Below are 24,691 nucleotides of genomic sequence, written 5' to 3' on the forward strand. Positions count from 1 at the left end.
TAAAATTATATATAACAGCTAACAAATCTGTTGTTTCTAAAGCTTGTAGCAACAATAAAAACAAAAATATTACACATGAGTAACATTTTGAACAAATTTCTTCACAAGTAATTTTTAAAAAGGAAAAATACTTCTCCGTAAAATGTTTTGTAGAAAATATTTAATATAACTTTTCTATTTTTTTTAACTAATATATAAATTAATTTTAATCTATAAAACAACTTATTTACTTTTCTAAAAAAATATTTACGAAAAAGTTCATTCATAGGTTTTCTATTTGTCATCTAAAATTTTGCAAGGCTTGCACTTATTATGTATTTTAGTCATCTAAAATTTTGCAAAGTTAGTAAGGGGTGAATAAATTATGTATATCTGCACTCCTCCCTTGGCCTCCATAAAAGACGATGTTTCAAGCAGCCAAACTAAACGGTAAGATAAACGTTCGCGAAATTATTAAATGAATTTAATTCTACAAAATTACTTTTGATTAACATTGGTTTCTAAAGTTATGTAACTCGTTTAAACAACTACCTGAAAACAAAATAAATCGAAAAATTAAACATAATTTTTATTTTTTATTCCATAAAAAACTAAAGTTTTAACTTAAAAATAAGTTTTAGACCAATAATTAATTAATTCCTCGGCGCAGAGCTTAATTTATGAACATTTATCTAAAATGTAGCTGATAATTCAATGTGATTTTAAATAATCCAATGAGTCATTGTACTAACTTACAAAATTAACAATAAAATAAGGAGTGAACAACTATAATTATATTGGACACTATTATTCCCCAAAGTTTTGTCTAAGCTTCCGGTACACAATTAGTAATGGAAAAATATGGATTTGCACCGTGCACAGAAACAAAAAGCATAAGGCGAAATTTATAGACCCAGACGATTCTTTAATGGTCTTAGTACTGATTAAATTATAGAATCAACCCCGTCCACAGAAGCTTTCAACTAACAGGTTCGTATTTGCAAATACAGTCGTATATGTCCCCTTTAACCAATTTTTCAGCCAATCTCTGATTTTTCACCATCGCAAGCTGCCAAAATTATTTAAAATAAATAAATAAATACAGGTAGAAGGGAGAATAAAAAAGTATCAAACAGACCACTCTCTTCAACAGAATGTGGTAAGTAATTAAGCAGTGGAAGCATAACAATGATAGTCATGGCGACAAATTCTTGGCCAAAGCAAACATATGAGGCGCTTGCTCTGCTGCTAAGTTATGGTGGTCAGGTTGATAAAGACAAAAAATTGGCGACTTAAACACTTAAACTTCCACCTAAATTACGATGTTTCATTTGGAGAATACTCAACAATTGATTGACACGCCGGGCAACTTTTTCAACAGAGACATCAACTTTGAAAAGGGGTGCGGGGTGTGTCACTTTTGTCGACAGAAGCAGGGAACTTTTGTCCACATTTTGTTTGCATGTGACGAAAGTCATGAGATATTGAATGATTTGCTTGTAGTTGGTAGGTACAACATGGGTGATGCCACAGAAAGCCATGGAATACTTAGCAATTTTTTGTTATAGATAACTAGAAGGAAGGGAAAGGGATAGGATGGATTTTGTGTGGGGCTATAACGTGAAATGAGGTATAGAAACAAGTGTGTTCTCTGATGAAAATTTTGATCATAACTCAAACATGAAGGAAATTACTTCCTATACGTGGATGTGTGTGGAGGGTATATTCCATCTTGCTCAACCTCAAGTGAGACTATGCTTAAAGAATGCCAGTAACAGATGGTGGGCATAATAGGGAACATGGACGCAATTGATGGATGGAGGCAGAAATCAAAATCCACATCATTTACCTTATAATTATTTTGGATCGTAAAACAAGATAAAAAATGGAACATGCTAGGGTGTTGTATTTGGATGAACTTATGGATGAATATAGGTGGTGGAGACTTTTTATGTCTCGCTAGAGTCTATTTATATGCCACTGCATTGCATATATACACACCATATTCATTATTTATTATTATTCCCTAACACTTGTAGATACCTCTGGTACCATTATTATTATCATTATTATATAATAATATTCTTCTTTGCTGAACAAAATAAGATAAAGACATTGGAAGAAAACATGGTTAATGCTAGATATGCTGCTGGTGAGAAAGATAACGCATATGAAGAATGCAATTGATTCATGATTATCACTTCTGCAACAACCACAAGTAGTGGAGTCCTCGACACGAGCCAAAAAACGACAATAAAGTTTAGACAAGCATTAAATCAAGGATACTCGACCAAAAACCGAATGATGAAAATGCCAGATTATTTCATCAAATTGCAGTAATGGCTGTAAACCAGATACTATTACCTTTAAAGCATCACACTTAAACCGCGCATTGAGGTTAGTATGAAGAGCTCTACCCATCCCTTCCAAAATTAACTGCATAAAAAAGCTTAATTAGAATAATTGTCCTTGAAATTGTTAGATCCACAGTAGTATTATCAACTACAGATCGAGTGCCCCCACCAGATCAGCATCTTTTGCGGCAGCAGCAAGCTCAGAGCTGACCTGTCTTAAGTCTATACATGGACTACCACACCCGTTCTCGACAACCATCAAAGGGACTGAAGATGAATTTTCTATAGAGCTGTTTGAAGTATTAATCATTGCATCCACAAGCAAGCCTCCAACTTCAGCAGCTCGCCTTAGAATGTCACAATGCTGTAAACTAGAAGAATTAGTTCCACTTAAAGATGATTTGGTCAAGGTGAAATCAAAAAATAGAATTTGAATACGAGGTTGATTAGAAATGAGCAAGAGCACAAGTAAACCCCAAAAGTAAACTCAAGAAAGCATTGCCAAAGCCTTACACAAGGAGTATTTTGTCCATATTCTTTAAATAAGGTAGGACATAAAAAAAACCCATCACACTTGAGACAACACATTGTGAAATTTGCAGGAATAGCAGGACCGGTCCAATGGTAAGTGTGGAGATTACTTACATGATCCTACTTTTTTCTAACATCTACATTTACATTCATGCAGTGAACTTTTTCTTTTCAATTTTTGTGAATTTATATACTGTTACAGAAAAATCATCTATGTTCATAGTTCAATAGGCTACTATCACACATTTTTGGTAGAAAAATAGGAGCTCGAAGACTTGAGAAGCAGGAAGTAACTACTGGGATGTCTCACTAGCGAGAAGCTTACTCATTCAGTGAGTGACACTTGAAAATGACAACTCAACCTTTTGATTTCACTCAATGAGATGAATAAAAAAACCCTCAAAAAGTCCAAAGCCATGCCCTTTTCACTTAGTGAAACATCAAAGTCGTTAAACGAAAATTCACTTTATAGACATAGGACAAAAAGGAAAACTTTGCTACCAGAGAAAACACTTACGCATTGGTAGGGGGATTATAGTGCATGGACTAGATGTGGAGAGCACTTAAGAGACTTTCAACTTCAAGATATACATTTTCTTGCTCAATTTTTGTGATGCAAATGTTCTATCTTTGTGCTTCATGTTGCATGACTTAATAATTTAAGTATGTTGAATTGCAACAGAAAATGTTTCGAAAGCAATCAACCTAAGGTTGAACAACCAAGAGATTTCATTTTAGTATAATATTTGATGTCTTGGTCAATCTTGTAGCACTTTCTCTTCATAAAATTCATCTATTAAAGAAGAACTAATGGATTAATGTTTCTACAATAAGGTTTAGGATCTTATAGTGAGGAATTAGGATTTGAGTATATTGGATTCTTAAAGGCTATTGAGTTGAGTATATAAAATCCAAGCCCGAGGATCACTTTATATTATTATTGACTACCTTATATGCTTGCAGGTTCTTGCAACAACTATAGAAATTCATTTATCTCATTTGTGTTAATGCTATGATTGTAGTTAGTTTCTTTACATCAACCTTCAATCCAAAATTCTTAGGTCCTTAATAGTAAATATACAAATTGTCTAAATGAGTGCAAATTCCTGTGGTGACAACTTCATTTATCAACTATACTACTTCAATTGTTACGCTTGCCAAGAAGTTAACATCGAACACTATGGTTGAAAATATGTTTTGATATCATATTAAAATTAGATTAAGATAGAACTCTCAAAAGTCATCTCAAGAGGGGAGGATAGGCCAAAACCTAATAAGGAGTAGTTTGACCATATTCCATGCTAGTGGGGCCCCATAACAAGGTCAACGGCACTGGAGACATTTAACAACCCTTTCATAGACAATACATATAACACAAAATGAGTTCTTCTTCTTTTTGAAATCAAGTGAATGCCATATCACTTTATATCAATTGTAAAAGAAGGTTTACATAATTAAATATAAATATTCCTATTCCATTTCATACAGTAATGCAAAAACTTACTTGTAAGAATAGACAAAATAAAAGAGTTAGCCTATACAATAAAAACCTCACTTTCCTGCGTAGTACCCTGCATTTAACAGAAATATCAGTACTTTTGTATCTCAATTCCTTGTGTTCAAATAATTTACTAATTCTTAATTAATTGAAGGGACCAAGCCAGCTCAAAGTGGAGGATTGTCCAAGTCTTATTATGAGTATTCATACCATATTCTTAGCCAATGTGGCAAATGTTAACAGTTTTCTATAACATAAATACAAACGGAACTTAATGGCAGCCATGTTCAACATTGATCTCTAAAACAAATAGAGGTGTCTGAATGGTGAGGACATTCACATGAAATTTATAAGGAGCTCTAAAACATAAAATGTAACAGACCAAATTAGTGTTCACAGAACAAAACTACACAAACCTTGGCAGCCTCAGCTATGATGTCAGGAAGCTCCATTGCAGTTACATCATTTAAAGCAGGAAGAGAGTTTGCAACCAACACTACCTGGAAGAACACATCTGTAGTTATTGCAGTAACATAGAAGTTATAAGCATCAGCCAGGGTTGTATAGCAGTCAAGCTAACAAAAACCAATAGAGCTTACTTGAAAAATGAAATCACGATATTCATAAAGAAACCACACCAAAAAGTAGGAAGATTTTACATTTGAGACTGGGCTACCAATGAATATCAATATTATCTACGAACTGTGGATTCATCTATTACCAAAACATCTTTAGAAAACTAAATTAATTATTTGTAGTAATAGTTGAAATTCAAATCAAATTATTATTATTATTAATATTATTAATAATGATAATAGTATTGGAGGGGGATTTAAGATGAAAGAAAAAAAACCTTTTTGGTCCAATACAAAATTCCAAAATATAGGAAGTCAACTTACTTCAGTTCCCCGGCGGAGGAGTTCCCTAGCTAGAGGAAGCATCCCTAGAACAATGTCAGCACCTGAGTTGTCTACAAAAAGTAAAGCTCTCTTGTGCCGAGAATTTTTCTTGTTTTTGGCCCCTAACATTCTCTCTTTAAAGTCATCAAAATCATCCACCTATATTAGAAATAATTAGTTAGTATTGAACCATCAACTACCTAAACAAACATGTTTAGTCTCACTTACCCGCCAAGGTCTACGCATTTTGTTGCGACTCATTCTGTAAATTTCAATAATAGTTCCTTTATGATAGAGATCCACACATGCACGAGATCCCCAGTCAAAAATGTTTGCCGCAAGAACACCTTCAATTAGTGTAAGCAGTCTTGATTCCTAAAACAAAGGAGGGTTTCAAAGTACATTAGAAGCTGGGATTGTTTAATCCACCAGCAGAACAAAAAATACTTACATAGTTATGTACAAATAGTTACAGTGTGCACCAGCATAAAGCTAACTAATACAGTTGTACCACCACTAGCAGAACAAAAAATACTAGATATTTATGTATGAATGAGCCAGTGTGCTACCAGCATAAAGCTAACTCATGCAGTTATACTATCACCCAAAATAATGAATTTGTCAAACACAATTTCTTTGCAAGGATATAATATTAATTAGATAAACCACTTGTTACAAATATGAGTTAGTTAAGTTAGAGATATGATATGATTTGATGAGGAAATATCTTGCCAAATATTTTGCATTATTAGATATTGATTTTGTTCCTTATTATTATATTTCTTCATTATAAATATAAATAAGAACACTCATGTGTGTACCCAATACACAAAATTCAATATAATTTTCTTCTTGATCCTCAACATGATACTAGAGCAGTATCATCCTTCCTGACTTCTTTTGTCACTAGTCCTTCCAACCCCAATCATAATCATAAAACAATACATGAGAGAACAGTATTGACTCCTCCCAATTCCAACATGCTAGATTAAGAAGATTACCTCATCCATACTATCAAGTTCCACCAGCAAGTCAGGTAAAACAGCAAGCGATGCCTCATTTTCCCTATTTTACACACAATCGAAACAAATGAAGTTTTCATAAAATGTAGAAAATTATCCATAGAATATAGGCATGAAAATGTCATCAAATGTAATTTACATTTTCTCCATGGATTTCTTTATTAAAGAAAGAATATTTATATATTACAAAAAAATAGTGAGCCTTAGCACAACAGAAAAGTTTGTCATGTGATTATGTAACAGTAATAGCTCCATTTCTATTGTGGGTAAGCATTAGGCTGTGTATATATGATCCACGTCCAACCCAGATCCCATGGCATGAGCAACATGCAAGCCACCCTCTACTTTGTTTTGAGATTCACATTCTAAATCCAAAAGGGCATAAATAAAATATATACATTAAAAATCCAAAATTTAAGGATCAATGGGCTATGAATAAGGCTGGATACATATAAGAAAAATCAAGATATTTTTACTTGAGGAGAAAAATAATCAAACAAATCTTGATGAATATTTTATTCCAAACAAGAGGTTTCATTTGCATCTTAAAAGAATAATCAGTCCCCTCAGAACAATAATAAAAATAGACTTAGATTTCCATTTTAGCCTCTTGAAGGTAACTCTATATGTGCTAATAGTATTAGGAGAATGAGTAGGAGAAAGAAATTACAAGGAAGCACAGCAGAAGAGTCAAGAACCGTGATTTCCCCTTTCTTCTAATTTACCAAGTAAATGAAACTTTAACATTCTTATATGTCCATTCATTAATGGAAAGAGTTAAGGTTGTAATCCACACGGGGTTCAGTGACCTAGTATACGATATCTTGTTTTATATTCACATCAACAGCTAATTCCGTTTAGCTAAGAAAATTGCTTTAGGACAATTTGTACACATAATAAGGGACTTAAAAGATGATTCAGCTACATCACAAACACAGGTAAAGACCCCATTTTTATCGTTTTCTACAGAAAAAAGGTGAATACCTCTGCTTTATACTTCTGTAGGCATCAACAAAATGGAATTCTCTCAAGCATTCTTCCCTCATTTCCAAGAGGTTGGCGAGCCCTAACTTCCCATATGCCGAAGGCTCCTCCATCAACCTATTCAATTTGTGGAGATATTTGATCACTGAAAAAAGCTCATGCCAAGTATAGTCTGACTCTTTATAAAAGAATAAAAATAAATAAAAGCTTATTCTTATGTCAAGTCAATGAATTTTAAGAATATAACAATAATTTTAAAAAAGTAGTGAGTCTCGTGTCAAGTTTTTTCCATTGAGAGTTGAAGATATGCGTGGAAATTGGGATATGATCGATTATGCTATGTAACATACCATACTTGATTAAAATCGTAGAATACTAGTTGATTTAAACTTTCATAATCTGGTTATAGAGACATCCATAACTGATTATGGGAGCTTGAAATTTCTTTTTTTTTCTTATCTTATTACAGAATAACTAAATAACATGATATTAATAATAAAAAATTATTATTAATAAAAAGTTAAACAATCTCAAAAAATCAATTTTCACTCTATTTATCTTTCATTTCTGTTCAACTATACAGTCCCTCTTTCTACTCTATTTCTACCAATTTATGTTCCTTTGGTTTCCATTCCACTTACTTCCTTTCCTTAAATTTCTTTCCTCTTCACGGGACATTTCATAAACCTATTTGATGCTAGAAATTTAGTTTAGGGATTCAAATGAGGGAACTTCTTTCATTATGTTCTTTTGAGGAAAAATATGATTGGCGTGGAATGATTCAAGCTCGTGGGGAAGTTGTTGTGTGTACTAGAAACAAGATTTGAAGCTTGGTTTAAAGAGCAGATTTAAGTCACAAGTTATCACCAAAACATCATGGATTAACTTACATCAATTATTTGATTAACAACGTGTTATGTTGGACATTTGAATTTAATTTTACATTAAAATTAATACCATATTTCCTCAACTTGGTTGAAAATTTCATAAAATATTTTACTTTCAAAGAATGTTGTGTTAAGAACCAATATTTCTCCCTAGTGGTTCCCATTTTCAAAGAATGTTGTGTTAAGAACCAATAATCCAGTACAATTTCTGTAACTTTTCATCAAGCACACATGGGCCTTTCTCTTCACATGATACAAAATTAAAAGTGCAGGTGTGGGATAGAGAAGACAGAGCTCAAGTACCCATTCTAGAAAATTTGACATGCTTGTCATACTTTGTATTTTGTTAATGGGTATAAAAAACTATGGAATATGCTACAAGAGGACTTGACCCAAAATAAATTTTTAAAACTAATACAACTGATTAAAGACAACACAAAAATTCTCTCAAATAGTACTTAATAAGTTCACAACAAGATAAGCAGAGTTACCATGCATCAATGACAAAAGTAAGCCATCAAAACAGGAATGTTATGTCAATATTACCTTGCCAAGTGGGCTGAAAATGCACGAGCAAAAGCATCACCCCTTCTCTTGGCATCATCAGTTCCACCTTCACTTGCTACTGCCTATCATGTTTTAAATGGGAATATCACAATCATAAACTACTTTCTAATAATTTGGCTTTCACAGTTTACCTCCAACAAGATGATCCATTAGAAGATGGAACTATACACAAAACTGAGAAAGCCAACGTTTGAATGTATCCCTTCAACAAGATAAATGCATAACTAAGATCCAGTCTAGTTTGGGAAAGTATTTTGCTTTCATCTGTATTTTTCACCAATAATAAAATGAAGGTCTTGTTTTCACTTTGTTTCCTATTTTAAAGATTCAAATACAAGTTTTTATTTTCAATATTTCCAGCACAAATCTTCAAAAGTAGGAACAAAGCAAAATAGTGTAGCTTTGTATTTGCTAGTATAACAGGAATGGAAATAAAATATTTTCTCAAATCAAACAGAAGTTTCAAGATATAAGAATTATACAAAAAAATTACACACCATGATCTAACTGATTTTGGGAAAAATTTTAAATCTAAAACATAAAAATAATTTTTTTCAGCATATAGCATATCAATCATTCATTGTTGTTAGGTTCACGTGCTAGACAAGCTCACCTCTTACCATTTTGTATATCTAATTCTGAGACCCGTAGCTATTTATTTTAACAGTATCCTGCTGCAAGATTATTGATAAGCCTCACTGTTACCTTCAGCGGATTGTGGAATCATCCACTATGCAAAAGCATATATACACTATGTCAGTAAGGTTTTAAGACCAGTGACCAAAAGTCTCTTCAAGTCGTTTGGAATATACACAATTATTACGGTAATATAGTGCTCCTGTTGGCCTCTAAGGCACTCAGGTAACATTTTACTGCAGACTTTTACCTTTTAGTACAGAAATGCAGTGAATTTGGCAAGCTTTACTGTTTTCTGGTGTTTGGATTTCTGAATTTCTTTTAGAAGGGCATACTATTAGAAGCTAAGGTTATATTCTCTCTTGGTTTCGTATCATGTGCACAAGTGTGCCTCTCGAGATATTTTAGGAAGTTTCAGATTTGATTCCTATTGTTTTTAATGTTGTGTTGGCTGTATATTGATTTTATTAATAGCGTATCAATCCCACAATCAAAGGGATTTGTTTCCTAGAATGGCAGTGCTTATTTTCAAATTTATCCAATTAATGTATGTATATATATCATATGAATGTCCTGAGACTAGCATAAAAACCCTAAAAACGCAGCCTTCATTGCTCCAAGATTCATATTGTCCATATTCATTCTTCTCTCTTTGTACCTTACTTGAACATGATTGTAATGGCTGAAATGGGAAATGGGGACAAGCTCTAAGAATTACAAAATGAAGGAGTATTGGGTACTTATTACAACAAGCCACGCCACATTAAGAACAACTGTTGAAAGTTGCATGGAAAACCCCGGAGCAAAGATTTGGGATACAAAGAAGGTCCTCAAAAGAGAGGAGGTAAAGCAACTTATTTTGTTGTTCTTTCCCATGTTGCTGTTCTTGAAATTCAAGGAGGGATCTATTCAACTTACATGTATGTGTTCATTGACATATTCTGGTAAGTTAGCATTTTCGGTTGGATTTAACATCTCAAATACACCCTTCATGCACTAAAGGATTTTAGACCTTGGAGCCACTAATCATATGACACCTCTTCCTAAATATTTTTCCACAAATTTCCTGTGTCCTAGCAACAAAAGAATTTCCAATGCAGATGTAAGCATGATTACTGCAGTTGGTCAAGGAGATGTGCAAAAAACCCAACCATAATTCTAAAAATGTGCTGCATGTTCCTAAATTGTCCACAAACCTTATATCTATACAAAAACTTATCAAAGATCTCTCATGTAATGTGGTATTTTTATAGAAACTATTGTATATTGCAGAACAACAAATTGGGGGTGGGGGGAACGATTGGACATGCTAGAGAATGAAATGATGTTTAGTACATGGAAGATCTGAATTTTTCCATTAAGAGTCAATATTTGATGTCTGAAAACTCTATTCCTAACAGAAAGATTCAGATGGTACATTGTCGTCTAGGACATCCTTCGTTTCAAGTTATAAAGCTTTTGTTTCCTTCCTTGTTCAAAAACTTAAATCTACAAAGTCTTCATTGTGAGGTGAACTGGCTAAACACAAATGTGTACCTTTTCCTATGAGTAATGAAATAAGCACTTCAGGTTTTCATCTTGTTCATATTGATGTGTGGAGTCCTTCTAAAGTTCCTAATATTTCAGGGGTCAAATGATTTATCACCTTTATTGATGATTGCACAAGGGCATGACTTCTCCTTAAACACAAATCTAAGGTCAGCTATGTTATTATGCAGTTTGTGTCACTAATTAAGAATCAATTTGCGGTTACTATTAAGAAAATTACGTCTAATAATGCTAAAGATTATTTCAATCATACCTTAGATTCTTTCTTTTAAAACTAAAGGATGATTCATGAATCCTCATGTATATACACACCCCAACAAAATAGAGTCATTGGCTGGAAAAAGGGGCACCTACTAGAACAAACTAGAGCACTACTTTTTTAAAATAATGTTCCAAAACATTTTAGGGGGAAGCTATACTTATTTCCACTTAGTTAACTAACAAATTACCTTCTACTGTTTTGTCTTTAAAAAGTCCAATGGAAGTTCTACACTCATTCCATCCACACATAACTCATACACTTAATCTTCCACCTAGAATATTTGGATGTGTATCATATGTACATGTTCACAAACAGCAAAGGGGAAAACTTGACACAAGGGTTACTAAATGTGTTTTCTTAGGGTATTTTGTCACACAAAAAGGGTAGTGCATTCATCCTCCTTCCAAAAAATTGTGTCAAGGGATGTCACCTTCAATGGGCACGTTAACTGTTTTAATCATTCTCATCTTCGAGGTGAGAGTTTAAGAGAGGAAGATAATGAGCCTTTTATATTCCCAAATCTATTTTTTTGATAAAAAGTGAGGTTTAAAAGAGTAATCCCATTGAAATTGAAGTAGAGAGGGAGGGAATAGAGGTGGATCAAAATCCTAAATCTACAAGGTCAGTTATTAAATCACGTGATGATATAAAGTTTGGAAAAAATTTGGTGTATACTCGAAGAGGAAAGGTCATTCAAGGATCTACTCATGTTCAAGAGTTCAACCCTATATCACATAAGGTAAATGTTTCTGACCCTATAAATCCTAATTCTACAAATTGTGATGATCTTACTAGTAATGAACTCCCTTCTATACAACCTATTGCACAAGTAGACCAGAATTTAGATCTCCCGATTGCTCTTAGAAAAGGAACTAGATCCACTAAACCACCTTACCCTTTGGCAAATTATCTATCCTTTGAAAAATTCTCATGTACCCATAGAACCTTTCTCACTGGCCTAAATACCACGATCATACCTTCTTCTGTATTTTGATAAACATTTTATCAAAGAAAAGCTTGATGGTGACGTGATTTACACTCCATGTGTCTAATCAAGGACAACTTGTAGACATACCAAGGGGCTGAAGAAAAATAATTGAGAGAATTATATCCAAGCTCAGAATGGAGAACACTTATTCACCAGCTTGAGGAGTATCGAAATATTTTAGGAAATTTCAGATTTGATTCCTATTGTTTTTAATTTTCGTATATTGGTTGTATCTTGATTTTATTACTAGTATATCAATCCCACAATCTCAGGGATTTGTTTCCTAGAATAGACAATGCTTATTTCCAAATTTATCCAATTAATGTATGTATATATATCAAATGTATGTAATGACACTATAAGAGAAATATTATTTAAACTTGAGAGTGTCCTATGAGTCCAATCTTAATGTGTTTAAACATTTGAGTACAAAGAGCCATAAGCATGAACACCAGGTGTTCCAACTTTCAAAAAAATTGATTACCTTGTCCACAAGATCTGACAAATGCTCTGATAGAATGGTGAGCCAATATCTACACGAGATACAAACTGTTAGCTTAAGAAGAAAGACTATGATCTATGAATTACAAATAAATTCCTTACTCTAGTTCACTGTTATCTGATAGGTCAATTGTATTTGGTTCATACCTGTAAAAAGGGGAATTCAATACTTGATTAAAAAAAATGAAGGTAAATTATGATATCATATATATAATCACTTGGCAAAAGCAATGAGTGAGGAAGCAAACAATAGTCAGTAACTACTTCACAAACATAAGTCATAGGAGTGGTTTGTCATGACAGACGACCGATTTTTACTTTTAAATCTTATGTGAAGGATAAAGTCTGATGATTATTTGAAAAAAAAAATTGATATTGAAGATTTACTCGTAGAATAAACTAATATATATCATAGTTATCCATCTTGGATAACAATGCACAACCTCTAACTTTTGAAACCACGTAGCAGGTGAGAAGGTTGACATTTTAACTATTAATATATTAACAAAATAATTTATACTATATATAATTAGTAAAACCAAAAGAAAGAAAATTAAAGCAATTTCCAAAAAATAAAGTCACAGTTATCACACACAGATAATGAAGTAGAAGAACATAACAAATCAGATGAACATTAGTAAAATGTGAAAGAGGAAGTTTAAAGGAAGATAAAAGAATGCGAGCAAAACAAAGGAAAAAAAAGTCCTAGAAAGTGTGAAAGAACAGGGTACCAAACAAAGGCAACTTTTATAGTGGAATGGTCAAGGAAGAAGGGTTTCAAAAACTATCTATGTTTCAGAAGCAAAGAATCCATTAGGAAAAGGGAGAGAAATGATAATTTTACTCAAAAAATAACCTAAATAACATTGTTTCAAAGAAGCAAATAGATGTTCGATGCTATTTTGCAGTAGCACCATTATAGCATGCAAAAATCTGGTATTTTGGCTGTGCTGCTATTGGGTTGCAATGGCTGCCATTGAGAACAGCTCCGCTATTGAAACAGATGGCAGCCCCTCCACTGGACTCTTCAATTATGCTATAGCACTTCTATAGCACACTGCTGACTTCTATGGCATATATAAGTATGGATGTAAATGCAAACACACATAGCTTTATTGCCATATTTAGCAATATAAATCACCAAAACAAATAAAAAACATGGGAAACCAAAAGATTAAACCAATGATCTCGGACCATTCAGTGATGATTCTTACAATTTTGGGTCTGCTAGTAATGGAAACACCTCCAATGTTGGTACTAAGTGGAGAACACCGACACTTAGAGCACTTGCATCAGATCGCAGAGTACTTCCTTTTGACAAAGGAACCTCAAAACCCCCAAGTCCAGTAGTTCCAGCAAGTGGTGTCATTGGCACAGGTGCAGTAATCTCAGTTCCCTTCCGCAAAAACTTCTCCATCCACGAAATCTGCATTGAAAACTCTAAATCATAAATTTCTAACCAATTGAGTCACTTCAGAACTTAAGCAAATAACTATTGATGACATCAAAGTCATAATGATCCGGAAGAATTTGCAGGAAATGATAAATGCAACCTAACAATACCTCAAACTAAACTTTAGCATACATACTCACTTGCATCAACGTGGGAAATAGAAAATGAGCGGAAAATGTGTGAGGAGAGGGTAACCAATTCTACAATTAGAATTTGATTATTTTATTTTAAACAATTATAGCACATGAAACATGCACTTCTGAGTAGATTACCTTTTAACTCTTACCTTCTCAATTTATGATCTGATGCCAGATATTTAGAGGTACTTCCATCATCCATTTTCATGTTCCACACATTTTGTCTTTAGTAGGCATCCAAAATGGTAGACAATTGTTCCAACTCAGTCAAATATGATTACAGGTAAAAACATTTGACATTATTCTAGAAGAATCTTGTCAGTGGAGTTACTTAAGCTATTATATTATTGCAACTTCAAGATTAACGTCCAACACAAAAGGGACCACCTTGTTGATTGTAAAAGAATTGATGCTCCCTAAAAATACACCCTATTAAATTGACTTGAGTTAATTTGACGTGAGAGTTATGTTAGGATTAACTATTTTGTAAGCTGTCTTTGTGGAAAGCTAAGCAAAACCGAACGTGCTAAATTCCTATCTAAGAAGTCTAGCAGAAAGACATCTAAAGATTATCCATATATCTTAACCAAGCCTCCAGTATATATTAGAAATTTCCAATCCCTATCACTTGCCTTCTCATTCAAATTTCCAAGTGGTGGGCCATGAATCTTGCCTCCTGTATACGGAGCACCCATTGGAAACCTTTCCACCAACTGATGAACCATGAGGTCATCTAAACCATGCTTCTCATAACTCATAAATGCACCTAAAGCTCCAAGAAATCCTTCATGTCGCAAGAACATTGCTTGTGCTTCTCCATTTGACCTAAACGAGAAAAAATATAATGAATAAATACAGTAATTTAATTGAAAGAAAAGAAATCTAGTTATGTCTTTATGTACCAGAAATGTACAGCAAAAGAAATAGTGTCCATGGTATAGGCATGACCCCTTATAAAAAATCCACCAAAAAAGATTCTCTTCAACCGAAATCGCAATGCATTCAAGTAAGCTATCTACAGAGATGAAAAGAACACTGGTTGGGTATCTTCTAGAAGAACAAAAAATAGAATAGAAGGTAATAATTACTGAAGATGGATGCCTAATAATGCTTCCATGTGTCACCAAGACTAGTTTTGATTTAGGAGTTGTATGCTTTCTTTAGGTTGCATTTAAATAACAGAAACTACATCTATAAAATCTTATTTAAAAATCAATCTATTATCTTTTAAATCTTGAGAGGGAAAGGTTAGCAAATGTTCAAAGACCTAGACTGAAATTTTGTAAATACAAGTTGGATGATTAAAAGAAAAAAAAAATCTTGTTTTGCTTACATTTGTACAAAAGCTTCTCCAAACTATATTCTTTCAACTGTCATTTTTAGTAGTGTTGCTACAGATAGAACGTCATTCATGACCCTCTATGCAGTCCATGACATCATACTCTATGTAGTCAAGAATTTAATTCTTTGATCCCCGTTCTTCCAATCAAAGGTTTGAGTTTCAAATCAATGTAGAATGAGCTTGTCCATAGGTCATGCTCAAAGAGCTCTTGCATGTTAAGAGAGAATAGACAATAGGACCATTAATAAGTCTCCACCTAAAGCTCAAAGCTTTAAAAACGTTAGTCTTCCACTAATGTGATCTAGAGGGGATCAATAATTTGAGTTAAAACCCTGAATTTTGATGTTATATAAGGGCAAACTCCCCAAACAACCCCTGCATCCTTTTGTTTTCCCATCACCCACACAAATTTTAAGTGAAATTTGACAATATTCAATAAACTAAGTACGAAGAACATAACTTTTACACGTCTAATTTATAAAAGTGTTCCTTGATATTTTAAATAAGGAATTGAATAATAGAATGAGATGAATGAGACAGTATATATGTATGTATGAAAGATGGTAAAATTATAGTAGTCAACTCACCTGACCAATATTGTATGAAATCATCCTTAGAAGAGAAAGTGATATATCTTCAGGTCTGTATTCTTCAAGCTCCTTTTTTTCTGATATCGTTTTGCCAAAACTTGAAGCAATAGTGGAAGCTGATAGGCCAATCTAGTATGGTTTATTTATACCCGGAAAACTCAGTTGATTAATTTAGAACAATTTCACTGCATAATGAATATTTTATAGGGAAACAATAATAGCTGAAAAAATTTACCTTAGAATAGTCCAAACCCCCATATATATCCCCAACTAGCATGTCCATACTTCTATTATCTCCTTTCTGACTCAGCTCAAGCAACTCATCAAAACTGAAATTCATTTCATCATCTTGTTAATACTCAATAGTTCAAAAATAGCAATATATAAAATAACAAGTCAAATGAAAATGACCTCTTGCACTTTGTTAAAAGTCTTCCCAAGCCCCAATAAGTACCACCCCCAACATTTGTCCCACTAATCCTCTCAAATTTCCCATCTCCATCAACCTATATCAACAGAAATTAGAAATCCAGATAAGAACATGTTAGTCTTTTGGCTCAATTTGGATAAACTTCTTGTTAGATATATTATATCTTTTAGTTAGTTAGTTATTATTTCTCATTTGTATTTTGGGCTTAGCCCATATTTCTTCTATTATAAATAGATAATCCTATGTGTGTATTTAACACAAGGGGATATTCTCTCCCAATCTTCTCTATTTCTCATATGGTATCAGAGCACAGGAATAGTTTCGGTCAACTCTACGGTCTCCGGCACTCATCACTGCCGTCGCCGCTGCCGCTGCCGCCGCCGTCGTCGCCGCTGCCGCCGCCGGAGTTCCAGAATCGACCGGCGACCACACCATCGGAATCGTCTCGGCCGGGCGACCACCGTCGCACAAAGATCGCGGCGATCGGAGCACCCACGCGCCGCCGCAAGATTCGCCGCTGCCGCCGCGCGTGCCGGCGCGTCGCCGGAGCTTTCCGCCGCCGATCAGCACCGCCGTGATCGCCTCCTCGCCCTCTTTCTGGATCTGTGGTCGTTGCGTCAATCGGAGCACTTTGAATTTTTAGGGTTTCTCCTTCTCTATGGCGTCTTCCTCGTCTACAAACACCTCTATTGGTGGCTCATCTTCTGATCCTTCAATATATACCAATTATGTGAATGTACACTTGTCCATTGACAAGTTAGATGGCACAAATTATGCAACATGGTCGTCCGACATCAAACTTTGGTTGAAGAGTCAAGGGTATTTAGATCATCTTACTCAAAATGTGACTACTGCTCTCATAGATGACACTTCCCGCTGGATGAAAATTGATGCTCAGTTATGCATTGTTATAAAGTCCACCATTCACTCCTCACTGAAACAAATGTTTCGATCCTATGAAACATGTTCAGAAGTATGGGCACAAGCGAAGTTGTTATACACAAATGACACTCAGCGTCTTTATGGTGTTTGTCAGGACCTATTCACTGTTATTGGTCCGCGCAATCCTGGTCCTATGGCAGAATATTTGGGTAAAATTCATGCCCTTCTTCATGACTTTAATGATATATTACCTCCTGCTTCCACTCCTGCTGAAGAATTGGAACAACGATCAAAGTTCTTCATGTTGTTGGCATTATACGGACTCTCTGATGATGTTTCTCATGTCCGTGATCAGATTTTGGGTTCTCCTGTCATACCCAACTTTACTTCTACTTGTTCTGCTCTTTTGCGTATACCGAGCAAACCCGTCACTGAGACATCCCCTCATACTGATGATTCCTCTGTTATGGCTGCTCAACGTGATGATCGAAGTCGGTCTCGCAAGCCAAGTAAAGGACGTTTAAAATGTGACCATTGTGGCAAGTTAGGCCACAAAATTGATAGATGTTATGCTCTCCATGGACGTCCTCCTCGACCTGTAGCAATGGCAAATTCTGATCCACCTCCCCGATCACCGTCTGCAGACCATCCTACTTCATCTAATATCGTAGACAAACCTGCAATCTTCAACGAATTTCTCAAATGGTATGAGGATCATCAGCACTCTGGTTCCACTACATCTGCATCTGTTGCACGTACAGGTACACCTTTTGTTGGTCTAACTCACTCCCTCGGACCTTGGGTCCTTGACTCAGGCGCCACCGATCATATCACTGGTAACAAGTCCTTGTTTTCTTCCTTGTCATGTCCGAATAATTTACCCTCAGTAACAATGGCTGATGGGTCTAGAGTCTCATCTCATGGTATTGGTACTGTTAATATTTTTCCATCCATATCCATTGATCATGTACTTTATGTCCCTGGGTCTCCCTTCAACTTATTGTCCATTAGTCGTTTAACTCGTACTCTCAATTGTGTTATTTCATTTACTAAAGATTCTGTTTGGTTGCAGGACCGGAGTTCGAAACACATGATTGGCACAGGATGTGAGTCTCATGGCCTTTATCATCTCCGCCCTTCTCCACATGTTGGCGTTGTCATGGAGTCACCATCCCTTCTTCATGCTCAGTTCGGTCATCCCAGTCTTGCCAAACTACAACAACTTGTCCCGAGATTGTCCACACTATCCAGTTTGTCGTGTGAGTCTTGTCAGTTAGGGAAGCATACTCGTAGTTCCTTTCCTCGTAGTGTCTCACAACGGGCGTCGTCTCCTTTTTCATTGGTTCATTCTGACATTTGGGGACCTAGTCGTGTTAAGTCCATTTTAGGTTTTCAGTATTTTGTTACCTTTATTGATGACTATTCCAGATGTACTTGGTTGTTTTTAATGAAGAATCGTTCTGAGTTGTTTTCTATTTTTCAAACTTTTTTCAATGAAATAAAAACACAGTTTGGGGTTTCTATTCGAAATTTACGTAGTGATAATGGCCGTGAATACCTTTCTCAACCGTTTCAACAGTTTATGGCTTCTCATGGCATTCTTCACCAAACCTCATGTGCTTATACCCCTCAACAAAATGGGGTGGCTGAGCGCAAGAATAGACACCTTATTGAAACAACTCGTACACTTCTTATTCATGGTCAAGTACCCTCACGTTTTTGGGGTGATGCAGTTCTCACAGCATGTTATCTTATCAACCGCATGCCATCTTCCGTCCTAGAAAACAAAATCCCTCATTCTATCTTATTTCCTCAAGATCCTCTGCATCCATTACCTGTTCGAGTTTTTGGGTCTACATGTTTTGTTCATGATTTTAGTCCTGGTCTTGATAAGTTATCTCCTAGGTCTCACAAATGTGTCTTCTTAGGATTTCCACGGTCACAAAAGGGCTATAAGTGTTTTTCCCCTTCCCTCAATCGTCATTTTATCTCTGCTGATGTCACTTTTGATGAGTCTTCTTTTTACTTTTCACATCTATCTTCTAGTTCTGTACCTCTCCCTGTTACTGTTGATATTCCTCTTATATGTGATCCTCCTGGTGATGCTCCACCCATTTTGTCTTCTCCTTCTTTAGACTCTCATTCACCACAGGATCATTCTTCACCTCCACCCCTTCAGGTTTATAGTCGCCGTAATTGTCTCCCTCATGACTCACTTCCGGTGCCGCCTCATGTGTCTCCTCCGGCTCCAGCAACTGAGTCTGACTTGCCTATTGCCCTCCGTAAAGGTATACGCTCTACCCGTAACCCTTCCCCCCATTATACTGCTCTTAATTACCACAGGTTATCTCCATCTTTTTATACTTGTCTCTCATCCATTTCTTCTGTGTCAATTCCCAAATCTGTGAGTGATGCCTTAACTCATCCTGGTTGGCGTCAAGCTATGCTGGATGAATTAAGTGCTTTACATGAAAATGGAACTTGGGAGCTGGTCCAATTACCATCTGGAAAGTCTGTTGTTGGTTGCAGGTGGGTGTATGCTATCAAGGTTGGTCCTGATGGCACGATTGATCGTCTGAAAGCTCGACTGGTTGCCAAAGGCTACACAGATTTTTGGTTTGGATTATGGTGATACTTTTTCTCCAGTGGCAAAAATGACCTCTGTTCGCCTCTTCATTGCCATAGCCGCTCTTCGACAATGGCCTCTTTACCAACTTGATGTCAAAAATGCTTTCCTCAATGGTGATTTGCATGAAGAAATTTATATGGAGCAACCGCCTGGCTTTGTTGCTCAGGGGGAGTCATCTGGATTGGTATGTCGTCTTCGCAAATCCTTATATGGCCTAAAACAGTCTCCTCGGGCCTGGTTTGGTAAATTCAGTGGTGTTGTTCAACAATTTGGTATGTCTCGCAGTGAAGCGGATCATTCAGTGTTCTATCGCCACTCGAGTGCTGGATGTATCTACTTAATAGTGTATGTCGATGATATTGTTCTCACAGGAAGCGACTATCTTGGCATCTCTCAGATGAAACAACACCTTTGTCATCATTTTCAAACCAAAGATCTTGGCAAACTCAGGTATTTTTTGGGTATTGAAGTAGCACAATCCAATGATGGTATTGTCATATCTCAGAGGAAGTATGCGTTAGACATCTTGGAGGAAACAGGGTTAATGAATTGTAAATCTGTTGAGACACCTATGGACCCTAACATCAAACTCCTACCAAATCAGGGGGAGCCTTTCTCAGATCCTGAACGGTACAGAAGACTAGTTGGTAAATTAAACTATCTTACTGTTACGCGTCCTGACATTTCCTTCGCAGTTAGTGTGGTGAGTCAATTTCTAAACTCTCCATGTGAAGACCATTGGGATGCAGTTGTTCGCATACTGAAGTATATTAAAAGATCACCTGGAAAAGGTTTGCTATATGGCCCTAACAACGATACAAAAATTGTTTGTTATTCAGATGCTGATTGGGCTGGTTCCCCTTCTGATAGGAGGTCTACTTCTGGATATTGTGTCTCTATTGGTAGCAACCTGATATCTTGGAAAAGTAAGAAGCAAAGTGTTGTGGCAAGGTCCAGTGCAGAAGCAGAATATAGAGCTATGGCATCAGCTACTTGCGAGCTTGTGTGGCTTAAACAATTGCTTGGTGAATTGAAATTTGGAGATGTCACTCAAATGATACTTATATGTGATAATCAAGCTGCTCTCCATATTAGCTCTAACCCTGTCTTCCATGAGAGAACCAAACACATTGAAGTTGATTGTCATTTCATTCGAGAAAAAATCATATCCGGAGATATCAAGACTGAATTTGTTAACTCAAGCAACCAGTTGGCAGACATATTCACTAAGTCCTTACGAGGACCTAGAATTGATTATCTTTGTAACAAGCTTGGAACATATGATTTATATGCTCCAGCTTGAGGGGGAGTGTTAGATATATTATATCTTTTAGTTAGTTAGTTATTATTTCTCATTTGTATTTTGGGCTTAGCCCATATTTCTTCTATTATAAATAGATAACCCTATGTGTGTATTTAACACAAGGGGATATTCTCTCCCAATCTTCTCTATTTCTCATACTTCTCAATAAATATAAGAGAAGAAAATTAGAAGATAAAATGAATCAAACTTCTCCCAGAAGTAAAATCATCGTATTCGTACCTCAACTTTTTATAAGAGACTCCTCTTTTAGCTTCTCCAAAAGATAAGAAGCTTAAGTTAATTTTAACCTTTGGGAGAAGCTTGATTAATTTTACCAAAGAATATATCCAAAGTGATAAGGAAACTGATTAAATAAGGAAAAAAGAAAAATTGTACCTTGATCATACTAACACCAGATCCAATATTAACCAGAAGATAAGGGAATAAATCATTGGGTTCAATTTGAACAAACTCTTTTTGGCCTTCCATGTGTGTGAAAGCTTCATGACGAATTGCCTACTAAGTGGTAGAACTTCTAATCAGAAATTATTGACAGTGAAAAGAAAAAATACAGATCAGTCAACAAGAAAAACTATTACTACCATAAAACTTACTGGTGACATATTCCAAACTAAGAGATAGAAGAACTACCACAAGTCTATGACAGAAAGGATTAACATAGTTCTCAATCAGATCTAGGTTGGTAGCAAGAACCATACAATGTCAAGAAGGAAAACAAAGTAATAGTCAATTGGCTGTTTACCTTTAAAACAAGGAGAATACACAATAACATGGGAAAAAGAAGCAAATTTAAAGTTTCTTTAAATCTTTATTTCTTATTGTCTATTTGAATTAGGAGTAAGAGTACAAATTCAAAAGACAATCTATTGATCCTATCTAGCTCAGCTGACATAAATAAAACGCAAGTGAAACAAGCAATTAGAAGCATCCACCTTAAGCAAGAAGTTAGCTCCAGCCACAAGGCAGTCCATTTCATCTTCTTTGTCAAGACTAACTCCAAGTCTTTCTTTGAAAAGGTCAGCGTACTTGTATGCTCCACCACCAGTAGCCTTTGCCATAAAATGAATTCGTTAGTGTTGTACTTCAACAACAGCATTAGTGAAAAAGACAAATAAAAATAGTTATCCCTTTTGCAATAACTACATCTAGATGAGATAAGTAGCAAAAGGATACAGCTTTTCATGAGCAATCTAAAATAAATTATGATTGATCATTTGAAGAAATGATATATTTAGAAAAATAAAACAGAATATAGCTTTTGAATCGTCTGAAAAAACATAAATAACAGTCAGAGACTCAATAGTTACCTTAATTATGCCATTCTGGTCAGTCACACCATCCGAGTAACATGGCTCCAACCCTATAGCCAATAAAAGAAGTTCAAAAATCATAAATTCATTCGGTCCTGTGTAAAAGTATTTAGATATGTATAATGTAGTGAAATTGACTTAGCACATAGAAGATTACTGGATGATATTGAATGCCCATCACTATTTTAGAATAGAAGAGACTGATTAATGTAATAAACTAAGCAACACTATTACCACCACAGTGAAGCTGCTTTGAATGAATGAAATCCAAGCACTCATTAATCTTTCTCGTTTCAAACTTTACAAAGTGTAGTCTTCCACCAAGGATAGGGTAGCTTCTCCTGTTACCCTTAGAAAACCCCAGTCGCTCATTTACACTTCTCTTCCTTTTATCATCCACTGATTGGTTTTCATGTCTTGAAAAGTACACCAACTTTATCAGAGATCCTGCACATGTGATTTAATAAGATTAAGTTTCAGAGTTCGGACATATTCCACAGGCTACGAGCCATTTACTTTCCCTAAATTAATACAGAATTGAGTCAATTTACCAATTATATTTCCTTAAGTTCAAAACAAACTGTGAAGAACCCAAAAGAAAAAAATTTCAAACTGTGATGGGCCCTTTATTTAGTTATTCTGTTTTCTCCACCAGAGCCCACAAGGGACAACATGAAATCACCAGAAATAAGGTACACTACCAGGTGTAAAACCTAATAAAAGAGTGATAGGTTTAATAACGGAGGCCTCAAAAGATTGTAATATACTAACAGAAATTGTCAATTCTAACTCTCAACTCCCTCCAAAAGCGAAACACAACAAAAACCACTTGCCATCAAAAGGAACTAAAAAAATATCATGAAGTATACATGGCCACATTAAACTTCAACAAAAAAAACAAAAGAAAAAACACCACATAAAATGTGGTACTATGAATTAATTCTAATAAACAACAACTATTATTTAGATATATATACCTCCAATGTCAAGTGCTAGGTGAGACAAATCATCAGATTGATTAGGCAACAAAATGGTTGGATACTTCTCCTCCTCATTAACTTGAATCTCAGCTTTGCTCACATCAAGTTGAGGCCTCGAACCAGACCTGTGCATGGAATTGGAAGCCGTAGGAGTCATCTCTCTTTCCCCTTCGCCGCTCTCCACTTGCGTGCGTGTGATTTTATTGCTGCTCTTACTCTCCTGCTTCTGCAATTTCTCTTCTTCGATAATTCCAATAACTTGATTTTGTTTCTGTTCCTTTTCTAAAGAAGCAGCCATCTTATATAAATCCAGAACCACCCAAACTAAACCAAACCAATCCAAACTCGCTCCCTAACCTCACCAACCTCCCTTCCTCCGTCACTCCCCTATATTTGGTCACTAGTCCTGTACCTATCCTACACTCGCAAAATCAAACAAAACAAACACGCAAATATTTTATCCATTCCATGCTAAAGTTTAAAATAAATACTACTGTATTATATAATATAATGTCAATTACTATTTACCACTACGTCGTGGGACAATGGAGAAGCCATTTTTACGTCGATGAAATGATAAAAAAATAATGCAAACCGCGAAAGGAATTTCGATCTCGGAGAAAATGGAATTGCGCAATTACGCGCCGAGGAAACGGGTTTGGAATTTATTGAAAGGTTAGTGAGTGAATGAATGACTGTTTGACAAGGACTAGTGAGAGAGTGCTCCTTCCTAGGATCAAAGCGAAAACAAAAATAGGGGCAATCATGGACCAAACCTTCGGAGAGAGAGAAACTGGTTATGCCATTACAGACTGCAAACGGTGCTATCTGCGTCAAATTAATTGCCCGTGAATCAATGATATGTGGTATACGTCGAGTTCAACGCGCGCCTACTCCATGTTCGTTCACTTCGTTACGCGCGCTTGTATCTACGCGCCCACAGAGAGCGTGCTGTTCG

General features: G+C 35.4%; 1 protein-coding gene across 4 annotated transcripts; it reads right to left on the bottom strand.

The window, feature by feature from the left end:
- Positions 1 to 751: 751 nt before the first annotated feature.
- On the bottom strand, positions 752 to 24,691 carry LOC108331801 (pantothenate kinase 2). 4 transcript variants are annotated; one of them, XM_017566738.2, is made up of 23 exons: positions 24,510 to 24,689; positions 23,731 to 24,150; positions 22,988 to 23,200; positions 22,751 to 22,803; positions 22,376 to 22,492; positions 21,819 to 21,938; positions 16,590 to 16,684; positions 16,414 to 16,507; positions 16,176 to 16,307; positions 15,149 to 15,261; positions 14,879 to 15,071; positions 13,871 to 14,082; positions 12,759 to 12,803; positions 12,640 to 12,688; positions 8,701 to 8,783; positions 7,268 to 7,384; positions 6,263 to 6,326; positions 5,490 to 5,636; positions 5,262 to 5,420; positions 4,779 to 4,862; positions 2,503 to 2,697; positions 2,344 to 2,415; positions 752 to 1,048 (listed from the first exon to the last, which is right to left on the bottom strand). In XM_017566738.2, the coding sequence occupies exons 2-23, from the start codon at positions 24,029 to 24,031 to the stop codon at positions 959 to 961; spliced, it is 2,748 nt and encodes a 915-aa protein (XP_017422227.1). In that variant the 5' UTR covers positions 24,032 to 24,150; positions 24,510 to 24,689; the 3' UTR covers positions 752 to 958. The 4 variants fall into 4 exon arrangements, 3 of the variants coding, with proteins under 3 accessions (XP_017422227.1, XP_017422226.1, XP_017422228.1); XM_017566737.2 differs by having other exon boundaries at positions 24,262 to 24,689; XM_017566739.2 differs by lacking the exons at positions 752 to 1,048; positions 2,344 to 2,415 and adding an exon at positions 4,369 to 4,435 and having other exon boundaries at positions 2,561 to 2,697; positions 24,262 to 24,691.

The sequence above is a fragment of the Vigna angularis genome, chromosome 4 (genome assembly GCF_016808095.1).
Source record: "Vigna angularis cultivar LongXiaoDou No.4 chromosome 4, ASM1680809v1, whole genome shotgun sequence".
NCBI lineage: Eukaryota > Viridiplantae > Streptophyta > Magnoliopsida > Fabales > Fabaceae > Vigna > Vigna angularis.